The sequence below is a fragment of the Dermatophagoides pteronyssinus genome, unplaced genomic scaffold (genome assembly GCF_027571235.1).
Source record: "Dermatophagoides pteronyssinus isolate colony J.1.1.1.1 unplaced genomic scaffold, Derpt_VIB-CSIC_2022.12 sq0003, whole genome shotgun sequence".
Classification (NCBI taxonomy): domain Eukaryota; kingdom Metazoa; phylum Arthropoda; class Arachnida; order Sarcoptiformes; family Pyroglyphidae; genus Dermatophagoides; species Dermatophagoides pteronyssinus.
Genome location: NW_027461527.1, coordinates 2,003,327 through 2,028,008, shown reverse-complemented (window position 1 = coordinate 2,028,008; position 24,682 = coordinate 2,003,327). Strand labels below are relative to the sequence as shown.

The following is a 24,682-nucleotide window of genomic DNA, read 5'->3' as shown; positions in this document are numbered from 1 at the left end:
GATGATCTGTGTTTTTTCAAAATTATTTGGATTTTTTTTTTTGAAGAAAAAATTAAACGATTTTCATGTAAACATTTTGTAATCGAAAAACAGATTCATATGTCATAATGATGCAGATGATGATCATGACATGATGTCCATCATTTCATTCAATATTCTATTCGTATTATTCGAGGTGAAAGTCCTTTCAAATTCAATGATGTGTTGTTCAACAATTGTTGTTGATCTACATTTGTTGTTGTTGTTTTGTTTTGTTTTGCATTTAAGAGATCCAAAAAAAGAGAACCCAGAAATTCACCGTACCGAACATAAAAATGGCCTATGACCTTTGATCTATCCATATGATGATGATGATGTACACGCGAAAGACACTCGACTTTTCTTTTCTTTTTTTCCATTTTTTGGTTTAAATATTAGGAGAAAGTGAATAGAAATAAAAACATTGTTGCCAAGAAAAATAATGACCACAATGTTTTTTTTAATCTTTCAAAATAAATCGGGTTTCTTGTTCTTCTTCTAAAAATTCATTCGAATTATTCATCATCATCATCATCATCATTATTAGAAATTCGATTTATTATCTTCGGCCATCTTTTGACCTTTTATCTTTGGGGTGGATTTATTTATTGCTCATTTTATTATTATTAATGTCAATTAATTTCACACACACAATTTATATCTATTCCATTGAATTTTTTCATTTATCATGGCCAAATCGAATGATCATCATCATCATGATGCTTTTGATGAATAATAACACACAAACAAAACAACAGGAAAAAAATCATTCAATTGAATTCAACGTTTACAATCTATCGACGATCATGTTTTTTTGTTTTGATAGAAATTTTCAATAATACTCTTGGTTTGTTCGTACATATTAGAATCATCATCAACATCAACAACTGAATCTTTGATAATTCATAATTAGTTTTTGTTTTGTTTTTCACAGAAAATTTTTTTTGTTGTTGTTAAATTACTTTTGATTTGTATTTATAAAAATAGTAACAAACATGATGATGATGATGATCTGTAATGCAACGGAGAGAAAAAAAAATGGAGCTAATGATCATCATCATTAAGTTGTTCTTTTGATGATGATGATAATGATTTCAATACATTCATTTTGGAACCAAACAAGATATGGACATGGGTTCTGGTACAACCAGATTTTGTTGTTTTTTCCATATTATAACTGTCTATCAACGTCATTAGTTGTAAATTTACAACAACAATAATAATGTTGTTGATGATAAATGATGACCATCGACAATGATGATGATAATGGACATACACGAAAATGTTCACACATAAAAATTCACATTATTATCATTCTATGGATACATTGATTGTTTACGTTATGTGTTCATGTTTGAAATATAATCGACATATTTTTCTTTTCCTTTAAACAACAACAACAACAACAAAAATATCATCTCTTTTTTTCAGTTTGTGAATACAATTTTCAATTGTCAACAACAACAACACTTATTCTATTACTAATTTTTCTATTTTAAACAAAATTATTTTATATTTTTCTTGCATTCAAAATTGATGCTCGGATTGTTTGTTTGATAAAACGATAAAATGAAAAAGAAAAAGAAAAACATTTCCATCTATTTTTCCTGACCTAAATTCTTTTCATAATTTAATTGTCTATCTGTTGTCCGAAATATAAAAAAAAAAATTCTGAAAAATTTTCGAATCGGGATATTTTATTATTTTTGTCAATCTAAATTTGAGAAAATTTTATTGTCGGTTATTTTTTTCGAGAGAGGGGGACGGGAAATAAAATTTATGAAATGTAATCTACATTTGAAATTGTCACATCAATGCCACTTATCATCATCATCATCATCATCCTTATCAATGACTAAAACATGTTGTTGTCATTAGTTCATTGTCGCTTCTTGAATCTATTTATAGAAGAAAAGAAAAATAGTTATTGAAATATTCTAACCAACCGATCCGATCATCATCAACATCATCTAAAATGTAGAAAATAACTTTGAACTTTCACATATTTGAATGAATAATATATTTAGATTTACAACAAGATACTTTTGCTTTTCATGAACTCATGTGAAAAAAAAACAAGAATACATAGATTGCTTTTTTTCGTACAATAGAAACATTTTTTAAAAAGATGTTACAGAACAATCCATAAAAATAGATATTTGCATAAAGACAAAAAAGAATATTCTTATCAAAGATATTTGGTGTGTGTTTAATATATTAAAATGTTTGGTCAATCGAATATCGAAGAAGATTAACAAACAAACAAACAAACCGAAAATGAAAATCAGGTGAATTTTTTTTTCATTTTCCAGGTGTGTTCAATAAACAAATCAAGAATATTTATTCGAATCTATTGCAATAATCCATTCGCATTAATGTATTGTTGTTCTTCATTTCAATTAAATATGATGATGATAATGTTTGTTCAATATGTGTGTGTGTGTTATTTATTTTACCTATCAACCTTCAATAAATGATTCTCACTAAATGAATCCTTTTTTTACACACAACAAATATTTACCTTCTCATGCAATAATCATATTCAAATTGTATTTTATTGTACACAACAACAGCATACAGCACAACAAAATTCCATTTCACCCAAACACTTTACAATCGAAATTTTTTTTTATTTTGCATGCTGTCATGTATACATTACGATCAACGAGTAAATCTACCAAACAAACAACCATGCAGAAAAAAAAATTGAATTTCGTTTCATAATGATAATGATGATCATATAGATTGAGTATAGTTGTCACCAATGTTTACAATCAATTTTATGTTTATTGTATCCTATGGCCATGAATTTCTTAAATGTTTATGGTTGAGGGTCAGAGAAGAAAAAAAAGGAGACATGACATTTGTTTATTATATCGCATTATCAATCATTATCAAATGTGTTAGTTGTATACAAGAAAAATTCAATCAAAATTGAATAACGTATTGAAAACGTTGAAGTTGGATTTAAGACAAAAAAAAAGAATAAAAAATAAGATTTTTTTCCTTGACACTGGTAATATGTGACATTACGAGTGTCTATGCGAGAGAAAGTAAGAGCATTGAACCAAAATGATCAAATGTCTATAAGGGACCTAGAAGTTTGATCCATAAACAATACGAATATCAATTTACAAAACGTTTATAAAACGTTACAGTTTTTTTTGGTCATTATTTCAAGTTCATTTCAATTCATTGTGCATGAATAATGTTTTCTCTGATCGAAAAAGAAAATCAATTGGTCAATCAATTAGAGCTTGAAGACGAATGGTAAAATGGGAAAAAAACATTCACAATTTCACCATTTGTATATATTTTGTTTTCCCTATCACGTCTATGATTTCATCTATCATTCAAATCGAAACATTCATATTCATTTTTTGTTTATAAACATAATGGAAAATTTGTCTAGGTCTATGGAAAACAAAAATCATGATTCGCTTGTCAACATAAACATGATTATGTTGATGATGATGATGATGATCTTTGTGTCCTAGACATTGCCTATAGTCAATTCATTTCAATAACGGTGTGGGCAAATGAATAAAATATGACAAGATAAGCAAAAAAGATAATTGGATCTAATCAATGTTTTATTTTTTTTTCAACGATTAAGATAGAAAAATTATGATTGAAAATAAAATCATGTCCGTTATCGTTTTTTTTTTGTGAATGATAATTACATTCACCAGTCATTTTGAACAGAAAAATATCATCATATTTAGCCAAATCGAATCGATATTTTATGTTTCGATTGTTTGTCTATTGGATTTCTTTTTTTGATGTTTTCACAAACATCGATCAATATTTAAGAATCGACAAATCATTAGATAATTATCCAAAATAGAGAAAAAAAACATCATTATCTACATTACTCAACATTCACATTATAATGATAATGTTAATATTTTCTCCATATCAAAATGTTTAATCATTATTCAATTCATGTTGTCGATTTATTGATTTTATCGATTTATAAGTTTTATGATTACAAAAAATGATTCAAGAAACGAAAATGATGAAATTTTATTATTATCATTGTTGAAGGTCGAAACATTGAAACAACAACAACAATAACCGAAATATAAAACTAGGTAAAAATTGCTTTTGACCTTTGACCATAGCCGGTAAGCAAAAGAAAAGAAAATTATTCAATTTTTTCTTATTTTTCATATTCTATTTGACGCACACGAACATGAATTGGAATGATAAAAACAAAACAAAAAAAAACAAATCTAATCTTAGATGATGTATCTGTCGATATATTTTATTTTTTTGAATGTTTTGGATTTCGATTTCGACAATTTTCCGAATGTTTTGCTGTTCGTGTTTTTTGTTGTTGGTGTGTGTGTGCAAGATGCATGACGATTTTTAAATACGGATGTAAAAAAACATAGTAGTCAAAATAATCAAAGATCGTGTGTCGTCTCTTTATTCTTATATAATTTTTACTTTTTATATTTCTTTGTTCAGAATTTTATACAGAATGATGATGATTCTATTTTTCTTTCAAATAACAATAATAAAAAAAACACTGTAATAGCAACGTGTGATGTTCCCCATTAAAATCATTCATTTCTTCTGGATCATTCGGGTCTTCTAGGTTTATTTATTTTGAAGTGCGTGTGTTCTTTGCTTCTATTGTTATGATTATCATTATTATTTGATGATGATGATCATTATTATCATCATTTTGATTGATGGTTTAATGTTTCTATATCTTTTTTTTCTCATAATATCGAAAGAAAATTATATCAATTTTTTCATTGAAAAATTGGAAAAAAAAACTTTTCCAATTTTTTTTATTGTTATTATCATCATCATTACTAAATGTGAGAATTGAATTGTGAAAAAAAACAAATTTTTCTTTTCAAATTAGAAAAAAATTCATTTCTATACGATCACATTAAATCGATTTATGGATCAATCTTTTGGAATTGTTGTTGTTGCTGATGATGATGATAATGACTATTGGTGGGTGCTGAATACTAATCATAAAATAAGTAATAATCAAATCGTGATTAAGGTATTCAGCAGCAGCAATCATATAAGGAATAAAAACAATTTAAACGTTCAATTTGACTAGACTCAATATAATTACTTAGACTTACAAAAATCATTTTCATTAATGATTTTTTTTGGTATTCCATGTTCGTTCAATCAAATCAGTACTAATTATCTGACTAATGTTAATGAAATGTAGAGATAAAAAAAACAAAAGACGAAAATATATTCAAGAAAATGATATGAACATCTTTATTATCATGATAAAAAAAATTAAAGGATTTTTTTTAAAAGAAAGGGTATATTCTGCAAAAAAAGAAGAAGAAGATAATTTAAACATTAAGGTGTTAAATAATATTTATGAAATGGCCAATGACAATGATGACATGAAATGAGCTTTGTTTGTACATCAGGTGTGTATAATTATTAGTAAACGGAACAATTATTTTGACAATCAAAAGCGAAAAAAATTATTGTATGTTTGGGTTATTCGACGTACAAACAACAACTCTCACTAATAATAATAAAAATTATTTTAATAATGATAATTATTATCATCAACAAGAGACCAAAGATGTTGATGATGATAATAAGGATGCGGAATTTATTTCTCATACCAAAAATGAATTCTATAGTCATCATATTCGTTCATTTTTTTTTGTCTTTTTACAATTAAATTTTTCTTATGTGTATGGGGAATGGTAAATAATCAAAGTCAATGACAATGACAATGGTAGATTTTTTTTTCTTTAACCACATCAATCAAGTTTTCAAAAAAAAAAAAATCAGATAATGAAGATTTGTATGTGCAAATGTCATTTTGTTTTTCTGAAAAGATTGCCAATTATTACCCTACCACTGTTTTTGGCTTTTCATATGAATTAAAATTCAGTCTTTTGTTCAAATTTATAGTCGTAAGAATAGTTTTTGTTTTTATAAAAATGTTTTCTTTCATTACATTTAAAAAGTTTAACAAAAAAATTAATTCCTTGATGTTTTTCTTGTCTTTTTATTCTTGATTTTGTTGTTAAGATAATTTTATGCAAATTTACATCAATGATTAGGAGAAAAATATGTGGAAAAAATAATGTCATTTGAAATTTGGTTCCAGGATTCTTTTATGTTTGATTTAATTTTTATTGTAGTTTTTCGAAACAATCACAAAGTTTATTGACCCGAAAATCCCTCCATATTGTGGCCATAACAAGAAAACAAAAACCATTTAACAACTCTATTAATTATCAAATAATTTGATGAAAATCGATCATCAATTTCAATTTATTTTTTCTTATTCGTCAGACCTGTGATTGTCAATTTTCGATCATTAAATAATAATTCAGACATAACTAGAAATTGATCCGAAAATAAAATGATCATAAAATCTAAAGCTATTGGATCATCATTGTATTAATGTATCTTATACGAACAAACGAAAAATTCTAAGCTGTTTCGGTAATATCCTCGAACGTCGAAATCCTAAAATGTATCCCTAAATTCTCGATTCTATTGGTTTGTTCAGCAAAATATGGTTATAACATCGTAATTAAGGTTGGATATATTTCTCAAACACACACACACACACTCACACAAAAGACTTAATAATAAAATTATCGTCTCTTTCTATTTTTCATCATCATCATCATCATCGGGTTATTTCTAGGTTCCCGTTTGTCGTTGTCGTTTTCTTTTTTTCTCATTACACCATAATCATCATTATTATTATCAATAGAAAATGAATCCAATAGGTTTCGAATCATTTTTTTCTCATTTCCCACTTTTTTTCTTTCTTTTCTTTCGTTTATATTTTTGTGTTACGGAAATATCCATCAGTATTTTATTTGCAGAAAAAATTGCCAAAAATTTTTCAATTTCAATGATTGCATCATCCCAACACGAATGTGAACGAAGAAAGAATGGGATAAATTCTTCATGTTCCCAATTTTTTTATGGTATTGGGCTTTTGTTCGGTTTTAGAGAATTGAAACTTCAATTTTTTTTTATTGTTTTTTTTTTGGGGAATCATTTTTAAATCGCTTTGTATCTCTCAATAGAATTATCTGGAAGATTCCATCTGCAATATGGATGATGATGATGATAAATCGAAATATATTAGTTTATGATTGGTCAATGATCAATAAAAAAAAATTGATGTCAATATTTTAGAAAAGTTGGAAAAACTTTTTGATTGGAATAAGTTTTTTTCATAGGAAAAAAATTCTTTGATTTTTTTCTGAAAAACATTTCCTATCACTTTATTCTAGATTTTGCTGTATTTTCAATCCATTAGAATAGGAGAAAAAAATTGAGATTAAAACTTTTAAATCCAATATCATTCTGAAATGTTTATTTTTCAAAAAAAAACTTCAAAAAATTATTCGAGGCCAACATCATTAAAATCTGCTGTCATTTATCTCATTAAATCCAAAAAAAAAGTAAACTTGTAAAAAAGTATTAAATTCGTTGAATTGAGAAAAAAAAATCATTTTATTCATTAGATTCGGTGATTATTATCTTGTTTAAATTATCATGAAATGAATTTGATAATTTTATTTTACATTGCTACTGGCTAGTTTTGACCATCATCATTATTCGATAGTAATGTGTTTGTTTGATGATTGGAAACTGGTTGAAATTTTATCCACACAATTTAGAATGATGGCCATCATAAACATCATCATCATCATCATTTATTTAGACACTAGATACCATTATTATATCATTATAAATATTAATAATATCCGGTAGATTAATCTAAGCCACAAATATTTATCCAGGATATTTGTATGTACATTTAAATGACATGAATTGACATAGATTTCATTAACATCATTGGATGAGCCATGTCATCATCATTATAATCATAATCATTATCGTTAAGTCTGTTTGTTTTTTTTTGTTGAATGAATGATGGTTTTATTCTCTCTTCACATTATACAAAACTAACTTAATTTCCTATGTATTTCGGTATTGCAATTAACTCGACACATATTTTCAGGCATCATTATTTTCAAGCTGTATGAATCAAAAGTGTCAAAAACAAAATTGTTTGTTTTTACCCGAAAAAATAACATATTGGATCAGAAATTATAAACAGTAAACATAAAAATTGAATCAATTTAATTGTTTTTCTTCCCAAAGTTTTATTGTGATGATTGATTCGAAATTAAATTTATCAAATAATATAAATGACACACGACTTGACACAACGACAAATGATGATGATCATCTAGTTTTTTCAATTGATTATGTTTGCTGCTGTTTTTTTGCTCCTTTTAATAGTTGCTGTTGATGGAAATTATGAAATGATGGCAATGAACTACTAACATCCAAATAATGTTGATATTGGATGGAATAAATTCGGATTATTATCACCAAAAATGGTTTATCTATACATGTGGGTGTTTCATACAAAAAAACAGTCTGTATATGCATGTACTTATCCCGAAAACATAGATCAAAATTAATTTAATCAGATTGTTTAGGCGACAAACACTGACAACAAGAACAAGAACAAAAAAAATGACAAGATCAAATCTAAAAAAGAAAAAAATCAACAAAACTATTGCCGGTTCTTATTCCATCAAAACAAGGATAACAAGATTAAATGTTTAGTTAATATATTTATTTATGCCAATGTTGAATCTATCTTGTTCTTGTTGTTGTTTCATTCAGATCATAATCAATTACATCATTGATTATTATTACGTCAAATATTTCATATAAAAAAAACATAATAATGATCATGCAAAAAATAAAAAATAAAAATGAAATCAATTGATATTGTATTGATCGTCGTTGGATGTTGTCAAAACGAATAATCGATAGATTTTTATCAAAATACACTAAGCTTCAGGGATAATAATGGTATTTGTTACTAAGATGTACAACATTTTTGATGAAATGATTATCATCAATTTTTCTGTGGAGAACTTTTCCACAAAACAAAACAATTTTTCTAAAACATCTAAATTATCTGCATTGTCAACATTTTTTTTTCGTTTCGAATATATTTTTCATTTATTTTGTTGATTGAATGTAAGAAAAAATTATGATAATTGTAAATGTTGAAGAATGTTTTGGATAATTGAACACAAATACCTATAAGGAATCATTTGTTATTCAACCGAGTTATTGTTATTGCCAATGGTTTTTTATTTTTATTTTTTGTTATTGTTTTCATTATGGCCTGAAGCTTTTGAAATTGTTTTGCTTCAGCATTGAAAAAAATTGGATTACACTAAAATTCATTTTTATCATTTTGTATCTAGGCTTTTTGTTTCAATGTTGTTTCGGTCTAATTATGCAAAATAAAATAATTAATATAGTTCAAATAAAGTTTATGGATCGATTTAAATTCTATTTTCTATGCAAAAGAAAAGGAATCGTATCATTTTTTTTGCACCAATATTAATTGTTGTTTTCAATATTTTCTATTTTTTGTTGTGTGATTTTCTTAATTTATTTTTTTCTTCTTTTTTTTTGTTCATTAAAAATTTATCTTAGTAGTGTGTAAAATATAAATTGTTTGTGTATGTGCATGTGAGCCAGAGAGAATCATTAGATAATTTATATTAGTAAAGAATAGATTCTGTTTGATGATGAAAAATAATGGGATACTTTTACTCAAGGCAATAGGCATCACATTCACGACAACAACAACAACAACAATATATTTTTTCTATTCTTTTGTTGTCTGGTGATCCATATGGTGTGTTTGTGTTGTAAATTGTGAATCCAAATGATGCAGATCCCTGATCACGATGTGATGTGCATTGAAACCGAACAACAACAACAACAGCAGAAATTCTCTCTAGAGAATTTTTTTCAGTATTTTTTGTTTTGACTAGATTCTCTAATATTTATTTTTTTCTCTTAAATACCAAGAATATTTACTCAACATCCATGTTTATATATTTGTATAGAAAATCTCTAATATTTTTTACGGTTACCACATTGTGTTAATGTTTGTTTGTAGAAAGTTTTAATTACGAAAACCAAAATAACAACAATATTCGACCAGCAGTCATTTTGTTTCCATAGACAATTTATGATGATGATAACAAATTGGTGTTAAGTTAACACATTTTTTTAGGAAAAAAACGTTATATTTTGTTGCATTATAATTTTTTTTACAAAATTTCAATATATTTTCAACGATAGCGAATTACAATGATTCAAGAATGAATGTAATCCAGCACACACACATATATTTTTGTAATTGATCCAAATTCGAAAAAAGATTCACTGTATATTTTCTCATCGATTCATCATATTCTTATTCAATTAATTCAAATGACTATGATTATGAGATGATTAGACAAAAAGAATATAAAAGTCGGAGAAAAAATCATCAAATTTGTCTCATCTGTCGATGTAGAAATAAGAAATTCGAAACACGAACATCAATATTATAAAAGGAAAAAAAAATTATAACAGTTTTTGAGAGTTGAAATTCTAGCTCAGGTTTCGTGAATCAACAGACAAAACAGAAAAAAAACAATGAGACCTTGTTATAATATCTTTTGAAACTTGAAAACCATTTCGAGTTCAAGATCTTATTTTTTCAAGTACTTTTTTTTCTCATTTACAAAGAAAATCTTCAATTTACAGTCTCAAAATTGAAAAACCAATAACGCTGATGTGAAATATAAATCCAAGAAAATATTAATAATAACTAACAACAGCATCTATAAATCAGATAGAAAAAAATTCCGAGAATAGAATATTCTACGATAACATTTTATTATTATTCTGTAACTTTAAACGAAAAAAATGTGTCATCAACATAATAAATCTCTTTTGTGTGTGTGTGTTTTTGTGTATGTAAAAAGATAAAATTAAACGACATCCAACAAAAATGAAAATGATTATTAGTTAAATATGAATGTGTATTTTTCACAATCTAGTTTTAAATATGTTTTTGGAAGAAAAAACAGAACAGTTGGAAATCATCAAATAGAACAACGAATATAATCACACACTAACTATTCATTAAAAATTTTTTCAAGTGTAAATCATACAATATAAATAATCATTTATCATCATCATTTATCCAAAACTAGGATGTTTTATTCCACGTTTGAAAAGTCAATAATTCCTCAGTAAGTTTAAGGAAAATTGATAATGCATGAAATGTAAGAGAAAAATGAATACATATCTTTTCCGGTAACAATATATGTTTGCGAAAAATTATTTTTTTTTCTCAAATTTCGCCCGTATTGTATGATTTTAATATTATTGTTATTCAAAATTTAGATAGATCATCATTTTCAATCATTAAATATGAACAACAACAATTGAATTTTCATGATTTCACAAAAGATGATTGTTATATTTGCATTTGCTTTTTTTTGATATGGATATGAATATTGAATTCATCTGAAAATGATTCAACAACAACAAAAAAAATCTTTTTTTGAATGTTCAAATTAATTTCAATAAACATGAAATTTCATAGATCAGTTTTAGTTGACCAAATTTTTCCATTCTTCAAGCAACTACGCCTCAATTATACATACAAATACACACACACAATTGAACCAACTCCCTTTATTTCTATTACATGATCACGAATGTTTTTCACACACACACACGGCGATCATCATCATCTTATCATATTATTCCTTATTGTTTCTGGAACACGCAGCAAGCTTGTCTTTCTATATTGTCATGTAAAAGAAATGTAAAATTCCAATTGTTCAAGTTCAATGTCTTTGTAAATATTTAATATCATTTTGATTCATGAATAAAAGTAGTGATGATGATGATGATATTATGATTTTGATTTATAATCTTCAACGTAGATTTCATTCATTTGCTCAAGTCACTATATTGGAGAAAAAAAAACATTAGCGACAATAATAATGATGAAAAAAACACGGGTGTGTCATTTACCCATCCAAAAAACAAAACAAAACAAAAAAATTTTGTTTTCCATTTCATTGTGCAATGATCTATCAAATGGTTACTCATCCGGAATCATCATCATCATTATTATGAACAAATTCAATATATGACGTTAACCATCTGCGTGTCCATAAGCAATTCATAAGTATTTTCATCATTTCATTGCAATTGTAATGATTACGAAAGAAAGAATGAAAAAAATTACTCGACCAAATAACTGATGTTATTATCAAGAGTAAGGCGTAAATGATTTTTTTTCTCCTGTTTGGTTGGGTATCTGTGTTTAGGAATTTGAAGAATAAACATTTAACATTCAAAACAATAACAATCGAATCAATTTTTAGTTGGAAAACAAAAATTGTTTGTTTTCCTTTTTTCTCTTTTTCTACATTTCTTGATATCCAATTTACTTTTAGGTTTGGCTGTTAATTATAATCGAATTCTTTAATGTTCTTGATGTAAACACAAACAATATGTGCTATTGAACGTTTAACGGGTTTATTTAACTCTTTTGGTCATTATTGTTCTTGGTTGCTAAGACTAAACAAATAAATATTATCTTAAAAGTCAATCGATTTTTCCACTCAAAAGTATTATTCGATGTTAGATTGTTTATCGTAATCGATTCAAAAGTTTATTTTTTCCGTTGTTAGTCGGTTCAATTGTAATCGATAATGTTTTCATATATGGTTCAATGCATTTTATTATTATTAACATTGGTATAATTTTATCACATGAATCAGAAAATTTCCAAATAAAGGAAGTATATATAAAAAAGTTTTTGATTTGATTTGAAATCATATATAAAGAAATATCAATAGATTTAATCAGAATTAGGTAGAAAAGTAAACAGCTAATCTTCATCAAACTTAATTCTGGTTGATTATAATTAACCAAATATTATGGTAAGAGTTATCAACCGCCTAACACAGGATTCAAAAAAAAACGTTAGAACCATAATTCAAAAGGCGTAGACCAAAAAATAAATTTCGTTTCATTTTCTATCCATCTATAGGTTGAGCGGTTGAAACAATGACAAAAATATGATTTATAACCATTTTCTATCATCATATTGGATTTTTGGCAAAAAAAAGAAAATCAAATAAAATAAATGCAAATCTACGATGATTGAACGGTATGAAAATTAAAATATTCAACTTCAACACTTCATTCTTCATAAGATGATGATGATGATGATGATAATCAAATGAATCAGATCAAACTTTCAACAAGACAAAAAAATATGAATGAATGATTGGATCGGAAACAGCCGAAGAATATTGAATATCATCATTTAATATTCATCACACACACACATGTATGGTAAAATCAAAGGTTTCAAACGATAAACGATTCATCAACAACAATGATTAAAAAACACAGAATGATTTTCAGTGGTTTTGTTAGGATTTTGTTGGTGGTCAATCAATCAATTTTTCTTTCCAATAATAATCAGAAAAAAAATATGAAAATTAAACATCTAATCAGTTAAGAAAAAAATGAATGATCAAACAATGGCAAACAATGAAAAAAAATAGGAAAATGTCTAAATGAAAATGAAAATGGCCTGTCATTGTTTTTTTTCGGTTGCCGTATGATGAGAAAAATGAATGGGAACAACAACAACAACGAAAAAAAACAATAATAATTTCTTAACTCTACTGACCGATAAAATGGAAAATTTTGAATTTTTCCACTCGTTTGCCCAAAGCATCATCGTTCATTCATTTATTCAAAATAACTAAACATCAAAGTTCATTTATTTAGTTGATTGATTGAAAATACCACAGAGGATTCTCAGGAGTGAATTGAATACAATGAATGAATATTTGCCTAAATCAATGAAAACAAAAAAACAATTAGTTACACCTAAAATTGATATCAGTAAAGAATGAAAATAAAAATCCTCAACCAAATTTACGAATAGAAAGAGTGAGAGAGAAGAAGATTGACCAGGAAAAAATATTACCAAATTTCATCTTTGTGAAAAAAGAAACAAAAATTTCGGTTTTTCATATAATGACCGCATTTTTTTCTAACGAAGCTTATATATCATCATTATAACGGTTAGGAATTTCTACATCAAAAATTTTGTATCATCATTTATATTGATCATCACTATAATTAATCCTACTTACGAGAAAAAAAATTGGAATGTCGTATCTATAGTTTTTTTTTCGGAATTTTTGTTTTTAAAAATTGTGAACATCATTTTTCATCATTTCATTTTCTTTTGTTGCATTATTCCTTGGCTGGAAAAATTTATTTATAAAAATTATGATCATTTTTGTTTTTGTTTTTAAAATTTGTTGCGCTCTAATTTATTCGGCAACAGTAAACGATTTTTTTCTAAATAAAGTTGACATTTGGAATCTAGTCGAAATTCATAAATTGTTGTGTAAAAGCAAACATTCAAATTAATCATCAAGATTACCTATATTAGATTTGATGGATAACTCTATCAAAAAAAAATCGGTAATTTTTGTTTTGTTCGTTGTTTTTCCTTCAATTTTGAAATTTGGGCAAAAACACATTCAGATTGAATACTAATAGAATCAATCAACCTTTGCAAAACAAAAATTTACGACCACCAATTAAAGTTGCTACGAACAACAACAATAAAAAAACATATTTGGTTCTACAAAATTCAACAATGATAATTGATTTCGAAAAATTAAAAATGTCCTGTTTTATGTTTTCTATGTTAGTTTGTACCGTTTGAAAATGAATAAAATGAGTAAATTAAAAATAGAAACATTAAATTTTTTTTCCAATTGACCTTGTACGTAATTTGACAAAATTACTTTCGATCAAATCAAATCGAATTGAATCGATTTTGTTGTTGTTGTTGTTGATGTTGCTTATATACTTAGTAACAATTTATCAATGTAATTTAAAATAATGGAATCGTTTATTATTGGCGACAATTGTTCAAATTGTCAAGGTGTCAAACATTTTATTTAGTTCACAATCAATTCATTTTATTTTGAATGAATTTGAAATGTTCATTTCTAACTAACAATCAAACTACAATTAACATTCGATTAATTTGAAATCAAAATTGAAATGAAAATTGACAACATTATTTTAGTTTATTTCATCATCATTGATTAATGAAGTTTTCTTTCAACCGAAACAGAATCCTTCGAACAGCAGATAGTTTGCAAAAATTTTTTCTTTAAATTCTAATTTGAAATACTTACGAAAACATTAATGCCATCTAGAATCCTACAATAAAACTATTGTCGGAATTCAGTCAATTTTGTTTCTGGGAAATTTTTCAATTTGGATCGAAATTTTATTTACGAAGATCATTCTCATTAGTCTTAGAAAATCATGCGCTTATCAAAAAAAAGCACGTCGTGGTAAAACGTTTTGCCTTCATCATCGTATATAACTTTGATATGCATTTCAATGTAATTGCAATTACACTTTGTATTTATATGGCATAAATCTGTATCTGGATTTTTCCATCAATATTTTTTTTTCTCTGTTGCGTGCGCGTTTTTCACTGCATGAGGATATCATTTTTTTTCTTTTTATTTACTGCCTGTGATTTTGTATAGATAGATGATCAGCTATTTTTTTCGATTTAATAATTATTGAATTGATCATTCGATTTGAAGCAAAAACAAAAAATTTATCATCCAATTTCGGTGTCATAACGATCATTTTAATAATTCCGTAGAAAACAGGTATGTGTTTGAAATATGCCTTTTTTTTAAAAAAAAAGGTCATGGGCCCATTCAATTTGTACCTAATGTAGATTATTTTTGATTTTTATTATCAAATTTTGATATTTATAGTAGTGATAATGAGATTGTTTCTACAACAATTTATTGATCTTCTACGTTAATGTGACGACTCAAATTTTTGGTCCATTTTATTTGTGGTTAGTGAATATGATGACAAAGAAGAAAAAAATGATATACTAAAACGAAGATACAAGTTTGCATCATCAGGTACTATTGGAAATCCATTTTTATTATTATACTTTTGAGTGCAAATATTTGATTTTTGCTCACATATTTTCATATAATAATGATTATTAATTTATATTTTTTTATTTCACCATTAGTAAATGAAAATTTCTAAATTGTTGTCTGTGTAATAACATTGAAAGGACGAATTTAAAAAAGAAACGACCAGAAATTATCAAATGAATTGCATTTTTCAATTGCCGGTAATTTTATATGATAAACAAATAGTTATCCTAACGGTTTCAACAACACAACCATTATTTATTCTATGTCCTTGTTCATCATCGAACTCAAAATGATAACATAATCATCACATTTACTGTCAATTTGTTTTGGCTAATTATGTAACAGTTTTTGCTTGGTTAAAATTTTTATGATTTTTTTTTGTTTTCGTTCCAATTTTGGTTTGTTTGTTTTGGAAAATCGAATTGTTTAAAAGGTTTGTACTCCGAATTTTTTCATCGAATTTCTTTTTTTCTAACTATATTGACATTTTTTGGGTAACAAATTAATCATTTAAGATGTTTGCGATTAATCGTGAAAAGTTTTGCAGCAAGCTTCCACCAAGTCGATATGAATTGGAAAATAAGCACAAGTGAGTGTATTTTGTTTATTATTTTTATTATTTACAATGATAATGATTGCTCTTTCATTAGATTGATATTGGATTTATCGAATAAATTGGATATACAACATCAACAAGTTAAAACATTGAAACAATTATATTCAAATACTTTGATTGAACAGCGAAAACAAATATCGGATGAAATTAGTTTCCTTTTTAGACATGCACCAATAGAATATGGTAGAATTTGTGAAGATATACTGTGGAAACGAAATTATTATGATTGTGTAAAATTTTTTAAAAAATATCGCCGTTATCATCAGCAGCAATCATCAACATCGGTAAATGATCCATTGAATAATGAATTGATAAGTTTGTTTCGATCGCATCTGATTTCGGGTATTGGCCACTACCATAGCCTTATAGTATCATTTCGTAAAGGCTTTCATTTGACGTATTTGGATCAATCTATATTCTTGCCAATTACTAGTGACCAATTGCGAAATTATTCGTTAATTGATTCACCATTTAAAGTGTCTGGAAAATCGGCAATCATACAGAAACCGAAACAACGATTAATATTTGCAAATGATGATGAAAATGATCAGATAATCAAAAGAAACAATTTTTATGATGATAGTGGTGATGAACATGATGATGATAATGAAGCTATTATTGCGTTCGATACTGAATATACCCAGGATGAAAAATTCAAAGATACCTTATTGTTTTTAGTTCATCGTTTTTTCATTTGTATAGGCGATCTTGCCCGTTACTATGTGGATTTCTTTCCATCCGCTGTTGATAGATCGATTGAGCGATTTAATGAACAATTTTTCAAAATCGCATCATTCTATTATCAATTAGCATCATCATTGCAACCCCAACTTGGTATGCCATATAATCAGCTTGGTACTTTATACGCCAATAGTTTTTATGGTTTGGATTCTATTTATTATTATTTTCGATGTCTGAATTCAAAGAAAAAATTTCTTGGCATCAAAGATAACCTGAAAAATACATTCATGTTTGTGCGAAAACATCAAGAAAATCATCAGTTGCAAAAATTCCTAGATGTTTCATCATTTAACAATGCAAATTTTTTTGGTTCATTAACAGAAGAGAATTTTCAAACTGATCAAGAGCTTGTTCGATCAACAATCAATCGTATGATAGATATTTTCTCACAGATATTCAATCATATTGATGAATTAGAGAATGAATCACAATCAATTCACGCATCAAAATTGCATAACAATATTCATGATGTATTGATCTTGTTTCGTAATGCCATAAATATCGTGCCATCTGAAACGAAATCATCACGCTTGAAACCAGATCGATTGACATCTTCGAACATTTTTCAAATGATTTCTATCGTAATGGTATTGATTGATCAGATAAAAATATTGCTGAAGAAGAACAATGTCGATGTAAATTTGGGTATGATTGAATTATCGACACTCAAATCCGATGATTTAAAAGGCAATATCGATATTCGTGGAAATTTTCTTCTTTACATTTCGTATCATTTTCTTTTCCAAATTGTCACCATGGTGATTCATCGTGAATCCGAAGTTCTTAAGAAAATGATGTATGCATCACAAAATTTGATGGATGACAATCCTAGAATTCTCCAACAAAAACATAAATTTGTTAACCGAAAAAAGAAGAATAAAAATCGATCTTTCAATTCTGGCGCATTACGAAAACATTATCAATCCGCTCATTCGTTTTCGTCCGATTGTGGTGATTGTCCCAATGATGAAACAATGGCTGAATTGAAGAATAGAGTCATTCAGACAATACAGGATATTTTGGATTCATCTGAAAATGAAGATGATAATGACGATGATGATGAACTTATTGTTTTAGATACAATTAACAGCGCCGAATATCAAATGCAACAGAGCAATGGAGATGTTGATTATCCACCGCATACGGATTCGAAAACATTTGATCAAATGCTGGCCTATATGTATGCCGAATCATCTACTCCAATCATTAAATTTTTCTGTGATTATCTACAATCAAACGGAGATTTCATTGAAATTTTGCAAAACATGTCCGTTCTAACTGAATATTTTGAACAATTTTTCAATTTTCTGAATTTGATCAGCGAATTTGATTTACGTTTGATCATCAACTTCAAATCATATTTAGAACAAGAATTTCAGACAAACGTTAAACAACTTGATAAGATACATAAGCTAATCGATTTGTTCAACTTTATTAATCAATATTCCAGTTATTCATTGAAAGATTTCAAACAATTATTGCCGTTGAGTAGCGAAATGGCATTCATGAATTTAACCGAAGAGTTGATTCATTTTTACAAATCGTTATTCGGGTGTAAAGATGATTGGGATCTAATGAACATGAAAAATGAATCAACAGTTGAAAAATCCTGTTATATATCAATAAAATCAATGATTATTTTAGGCATCAAGTTGGCCCTATTATCGTTAGACAATGACAATTTTAAATTAGCCGTCACTAATTATGATCTAATGACTCTACATGATTTGAAACAGAATAAGCATGTTCGATTCAATTTCCAATTAGTACGTCCATTGGATTCATCATCGATTCTGAAAGATGATCGTTATTCATTGATTGTATCAAAAGCCGCGAATAAATGTGAGCAATTGATTCAATTTGATTCGAATGATAAAGAAGTTGAAAATGTTTGCAAAAATGATGAAAATAATATCACTCCAAAGAACAAGTTGCAAATGAATCATAATCCAAAAACTCAACAAAATGATGTCCAAAAGAAAATTTCTGTAATGAATCATCAACAGGTATCATCATCATCAAAATCATTATTTGATCTGGAAAAATTACCCCATCTTTTGATTGATCCATTTGTCTATCTTGAAAATCTTGAACAAATCAAACAAATTGTTCAGCAAAAGAAAGCATTTGTAATAGTACCAAAATTGGGTGAGTACTTTTTTGTTATGAGATTTTCTTATTCCTAATTTAACCTTTTTTGCAGTAACTGACTTTCTCAATAATTTGAAAGATAAACAAATTCAATCAGCAATTGAAGCAAGTGATTTTCTTCACGAAGAATTTTTCCGTGGATCAAGAATGATTAGATTTATTCGTAATGAAGATCGGCTAGAATTAGAAATGTTAGTTTATCCTCGAAACAATGTTTGGCGCCGTACTATTGACGATGAAAGTGGAACGGATTCAGTTGATCGAAATGGAAACAAATTTCAAGATTTAGCTCTGTTTTATGAATTGCTCGAACATTGTCATCATTTATTGGTGAACAAAGTTTTGATCAATACACGTATTTCGACCATTGGAACTGGATCAAAAGAAGATGATGAACAAAATTCTCAACTGACATTGATAACAACTGAAACAAATCTTGCCAAATGGCCATCGAACGCTTTAACATCCATTGCGCAAACTTGTTGCATTGATATTGAAACAATGGATTCGTATCTGGCCAAGCAAAAAAATAATAATAATAATAAAAAGTATAAGTTCAACAGAAAATATAATCGACATCCAATCGCAAATACAACAGCTTCATCATCTAATCCTTTCAGCAACGGTCGTTCTCCTCAGAAATCTTCGGCCACTCATTTTCGACCAATACAATTTATGGCCAATTCGGGAACAACTTTACATCGACAAGTGACATGATTGATTATTTGAATGATTGGTTATCACAATCCGGGTTGTATTTTTTAAGTGGCAAACATATCAATTAAAGTTCTGGAGTTTTCTTATTGTGTGCTAATTCTTGTTTGTCGCTACGCTTGTAAACAAGGATCAAATTTTAATGGACGGAAAAAAAAGAAAAAACCAGATTATTTGAATTGGTGATTAAAAAGATAATCACGAATCAAGTTTGATCCAGATAACACTAAACCGTATGCAACACAACAAGAAATTTTCACTAAATGATTTACCACATGCCATCGATATAAGATTTATTCGTAAATGTTTCGAAAATAATGAATAAAATCCTATAATCATCATTGTCATTGTCATGTAAAATCATTATTGTCGTCAATGCGTCAGATGTCATAAATGCGAATGGCCGAGTTTTTCTTTTTGCAAAAAAAAACTTTGTTTAAAATCTTTATTTTTAAAAAATATATTCTCAACACCTGCGTCGCCTGATTATTATGTCAACTTTTATTTCTATTATTGTTTGCTGACATTTTAAACAATCAAATATACACATGCATTCATGCATAATTATCCAACATTCATAATACAAATTCTGCTCCAACAGGTTAGTAAAAATGTTAATGATGTGTACAATTCATTCATCCATGGTTTGATTTTGTTTTTTTTCTAAATTTTTTCTCAACAGCGCTTGATGGTTAGTAACTGTAAACAAGAACAAAAACACGGGATACGATAAAGTTTGGACAATTACTGAATGGCTGAACTTCAAAAAAATGTGTGAAAAATCTTGTCACATGAACAAGAAGAATTTCAAAAACGTAAAAGTTGGAAATTTCGCTGCAATAAATATCTCCCAGAAAATTCATTTTGTTTTTTTTCTTTTGTTTTTTGTTCAATTTTGAGAAGATTTAATCAAGAAAAACGTTCGATTAGTTTAATTTCATTATTATCATTTTTTTTTGTTTCAATAAACAATAACAACAACAACTTTTTTCATCTTTTAACAATTTTTATATCTGGCAATCGATTATTGCTAATAGCAGATCACAATGAACAATTGCCATATATTTCAGCAAAATTCTTTGTAGTAGTTTACTCACACACACAAACATTTACACATTTTTTCATAGAATAAATAAAAATAAATTATAGAATCCAATTATAAATGTGAATTGATTTAATCAAATGAATGAAGATTTCAAGAAAAAATTTCAAACGGAAAGTGTTTTTAATTTAAACGCTGGATGGCGCGCTTTGATTTGAATATCATCATTTTTGTCGAATTTTTTTTTATTCAATTCAAAATTATGCTTGATTTATTAATGGATAGAAGAATATTGAAATTCATCATGTTCATTATGATTAGAAAGAATAATAAATAGAAATGAACACTAAGCACATCTGAATTTTCTACAGTAAATGAACAAACAGCAAAAACAATCGGAAACACTAATGACTTGTTTTTCATTCATTTCATTTTGTTTCACCTCTCTCACTATTTTATAAAGAAAACATTGCAATGTTAATGATATCAACAACAAAAATAATTATTTTCAAACCAAAAAAACGTTTGAAACAAAACCAAACTTTACCGAACCGTATAGTATTCATTCAAACACGCCCATTTTTATTCTAATCGTATATTATGGTCATAGTCATCATGGGGAAATAATAATCAAAAATTATATGTCAACCGTAATGAATTAATTATAAATTATAAATGAAACGGTTTTCATCATTTTGTTCTGGTTTTTTTTGTTGTTGTTGTTGATTCTCTTCTCTTCATTTTGATTTTACTTTTTTTGTTGTTGTTGTTGTTTTTCATAAATTTTGTCTGTTTCCATATTCTCAATTTATATATGGTCGACAAAAAAAATTTGGTGGTTTTTTTCACCAATGATCAAATCATGGTTTATTATTTCCAGGTTCTTTTTTTATTTTAATTATTGCCTACACATGGACTGAACACAGACACATATGGCCGATATGGATCATTACTATCTGGTATTTGGTTATGTTTTTTTGGCCGACCGTTTCAGACAATTGTGTGTATGGTGTGTAAAATATTCAAATGTCATCACTTGAATATGGTTTTTTTAATTCACTGAATTTACTCTACGACAAAACACATTGATTAATGTTAAATGATGATGATTCGTTCCATTTCACTTTGATTAATATGTATTCAACCATTATAGTTGAAATTTTTATTTCGTTTCAGTTTGGCTAAAAGGTATTTTAAATTGATTCGATCCGATTTCATTCATCCATTCATTCATTTTGTTTCACTTTTTGAATTATATTCATATAAAAAAGCATAGGATCTAAAGTTTCAATTTCAATTAATGAATTTTATTTCTGGTTGATATTTTTTTCATGATGATGGTGTAGAATTGAATATGAGTGGGTGATTATAATGGTGAGCATAAATATGATCAATATATTTTCCATTTTTATAGACTTTTGCCTTCTTCTTTTCTTTCACTTAAAATTTTAATTTCGATAAATTGACATTTTTTCAAGATCAATGAATGAAAATTTTTGTTATGAATTTATCGATATGATTGTAATTATTGGTACTTTCACTAATAATCATCATCAATGATTTATAGTCACGCTAAACATTGGATACGATCGAATGTTTTTGGATCAACTTTTTCTTCTTATTCATTATTCCAATAAAATAAAATAAAATGAAATTATGAACTACATATCGATTGATAATTTTATCGATTTAAGGTAAATTTTATTGTGAATTTAAAAAATTTAAATCATCATCATCAACAAAGTCATGATTATATTTAAGTTTTGACATTTAAGAAAAATAATCAAATCGATTTTCTTGGTCGTTTTTTTCATTTTATTCCGACAACCACAACAACAACATTAACGAAGACAAGAAAAACATTATACATTTGTTGAATAAAAAAGTTTCAAAAAAAGACCACAATAATGATGATATGATAATAAAGTTTAAATCGATATACCAAATTTAACAATTAAACTATAATTATTATTACTATCATTATCATCATTGGTAATTATTTATAATTCAAATGACAATGATGATTATGTTAGCGATAATGGCGATTGTAGCGACTCATCTACATCATTATCATTATTAAGTAATGCAAATAAGAAATCAGGAAAAAAACTGCCAAACGATTACAATTTAATAATGAATTTTTTCTATGGAAGTAAATGAATCTTTACCTGGAAAAAGAAGCAGTAACTTACTACTACCATATGATTTGAATCGATCGATTCTTTACTTTATCTTATTTTTGTGGTTCTAGTTGAACGGAAACAACGAAGACAAAGATCACACCACCATGGCAAAGAAAAACAATTATTTATTGTGGAAAAAAATGACTGAACAATATTCAATTCAGTCACAAATGATTGATCATGTATGATGATGAAATTTCGTTTATTTTTGATGTTATTCAGGAAAATCAAAAAAAAAAAGAAATAAAATCTAATGAATTGAAAATCAATTGAATTCTTTCTAATGATTTTTATTTGATTATTAGTATGCTAAATTTTATTCATTTTAAATTTTGAAAAAATTTTCCAATTATGTTTCCATAATCAAAAACAAAACAAAACAAAAAAACATTTTTCTCTCTTCATTGTTCCATTTATTATTATGACATTAATCGTCAACAAAAGACAAGTATATACTTGTGAAAAATAACAAACAAAGATTGATCAAATAAAATCAAACAAACAAACAAATAAAACAATCATCTAAGTATGTTCAACACACGGCATTCTTTTTTATTCTTCAAATGTGTAAAATGGTCGACAACAAATACGGTAGAAAAAAATTCAATGAACTTTTTGTTGTTGATCGATTGAAAGAAAAAATTCTCACATCAGCTTCATTAAAAAAAGCATACAGGTGATAGAGAAAATTTTTTTTCTTTTTTTTGGCGGCCAAAACACCAAAATGTTTGGTTCACATACCAATTGAGAAAAACATACAAAAGGAAATGATGAAGAAAACAAATATTGAAATATTTAGAAAAATGGTCTTTTCTTAAGAGCGAATAAGATGTTCATAATATTTATGAATAAATGAACTATGAAAATTTGTTTAACATCATCTTATTCTTTTTCCATTCTTTTATTCTTTCTAATTTTATTCCTAATCACTAATTATTTTTTTTTTTTTTTCATTTGTTTATTGTACCTAAAGGTGTCACCCACTAAATCATCGAGTGATGATTATCATTATTATCATTATCATCATGATGTAGCCATCTTTTCAAGGTCTAATGACCATGTCAATCATTTTTGTTTCTTTTCTTTTTTTTACGTCAACCATCAGACACATACACTTTTAGAAATATTCATTGATAATTGTACTTATGTAAGAATACGATTAAGAACAAAATTGTCAACAACTACATCAACAACGATGATGATGATAATAACCTTTTTGAAAAATAATAGGGGCTTATTCATCATTATCATCAACAATTTATTAAAAATCAAAATAATTATCATAAGCATATATCATCATCATCATCATCATCATCCGTGA

At 26.9% G+C, this 24,682-nt stretch overlaps 1 protein-coding gene across 2 annotated transcripts; it reads left to right on the top strand.

Annotated features, from left to right (window-relative positions):
- Nucleotides 1-15,369: 15,369 nt before the first annotated feature.
- Nucleotides 15,370-21,292, top strand: LOC113797482 (uncharacterized). 2 transcript variants are annotated; one of them, XM_075824952.1, is made up of 8 exons: nucleotides 15,370-15,623; nucleotides 15,735-15,890; nucleotides 16,007-16,111; nucleotides 16,260-16,347; nucleotides 16,430-16,503; nucleotides 16,565-19,419; nucleotides 19,475-20,737; nucleotides 20,819-21,292. In XM_075824952.1, the coding sequence occupies exons 5-7, from the start codon at nucleotides 16,430-16,432 to the stop codon at nucleotides 20,137-20,139; spliced, it is 3,594 nt and encodes a 1,197-aa protein (XP_075681067.1). In that variant the 5' UTR covers nucleotides 15,370-15,623; nucleotides 15,735-15,890; nucleotides 16,007-16,111; nucleotides 16,260-16,347; the 3' UTR covers nucleotides 20,140-20,737; nucleotides 20,819-21,292. The 2 variants fall into 2 exon arrangements, with proteins under 2 accessions (XP_075681067.1, XP_027203673.1); XM_027347872.2 differs by having other exon boundaries at nucleotides 16,007-16,347.
- The last annotated feature ends 3,390 nt before the right edge of the window (nucleotides 21,293-24,682 follow it).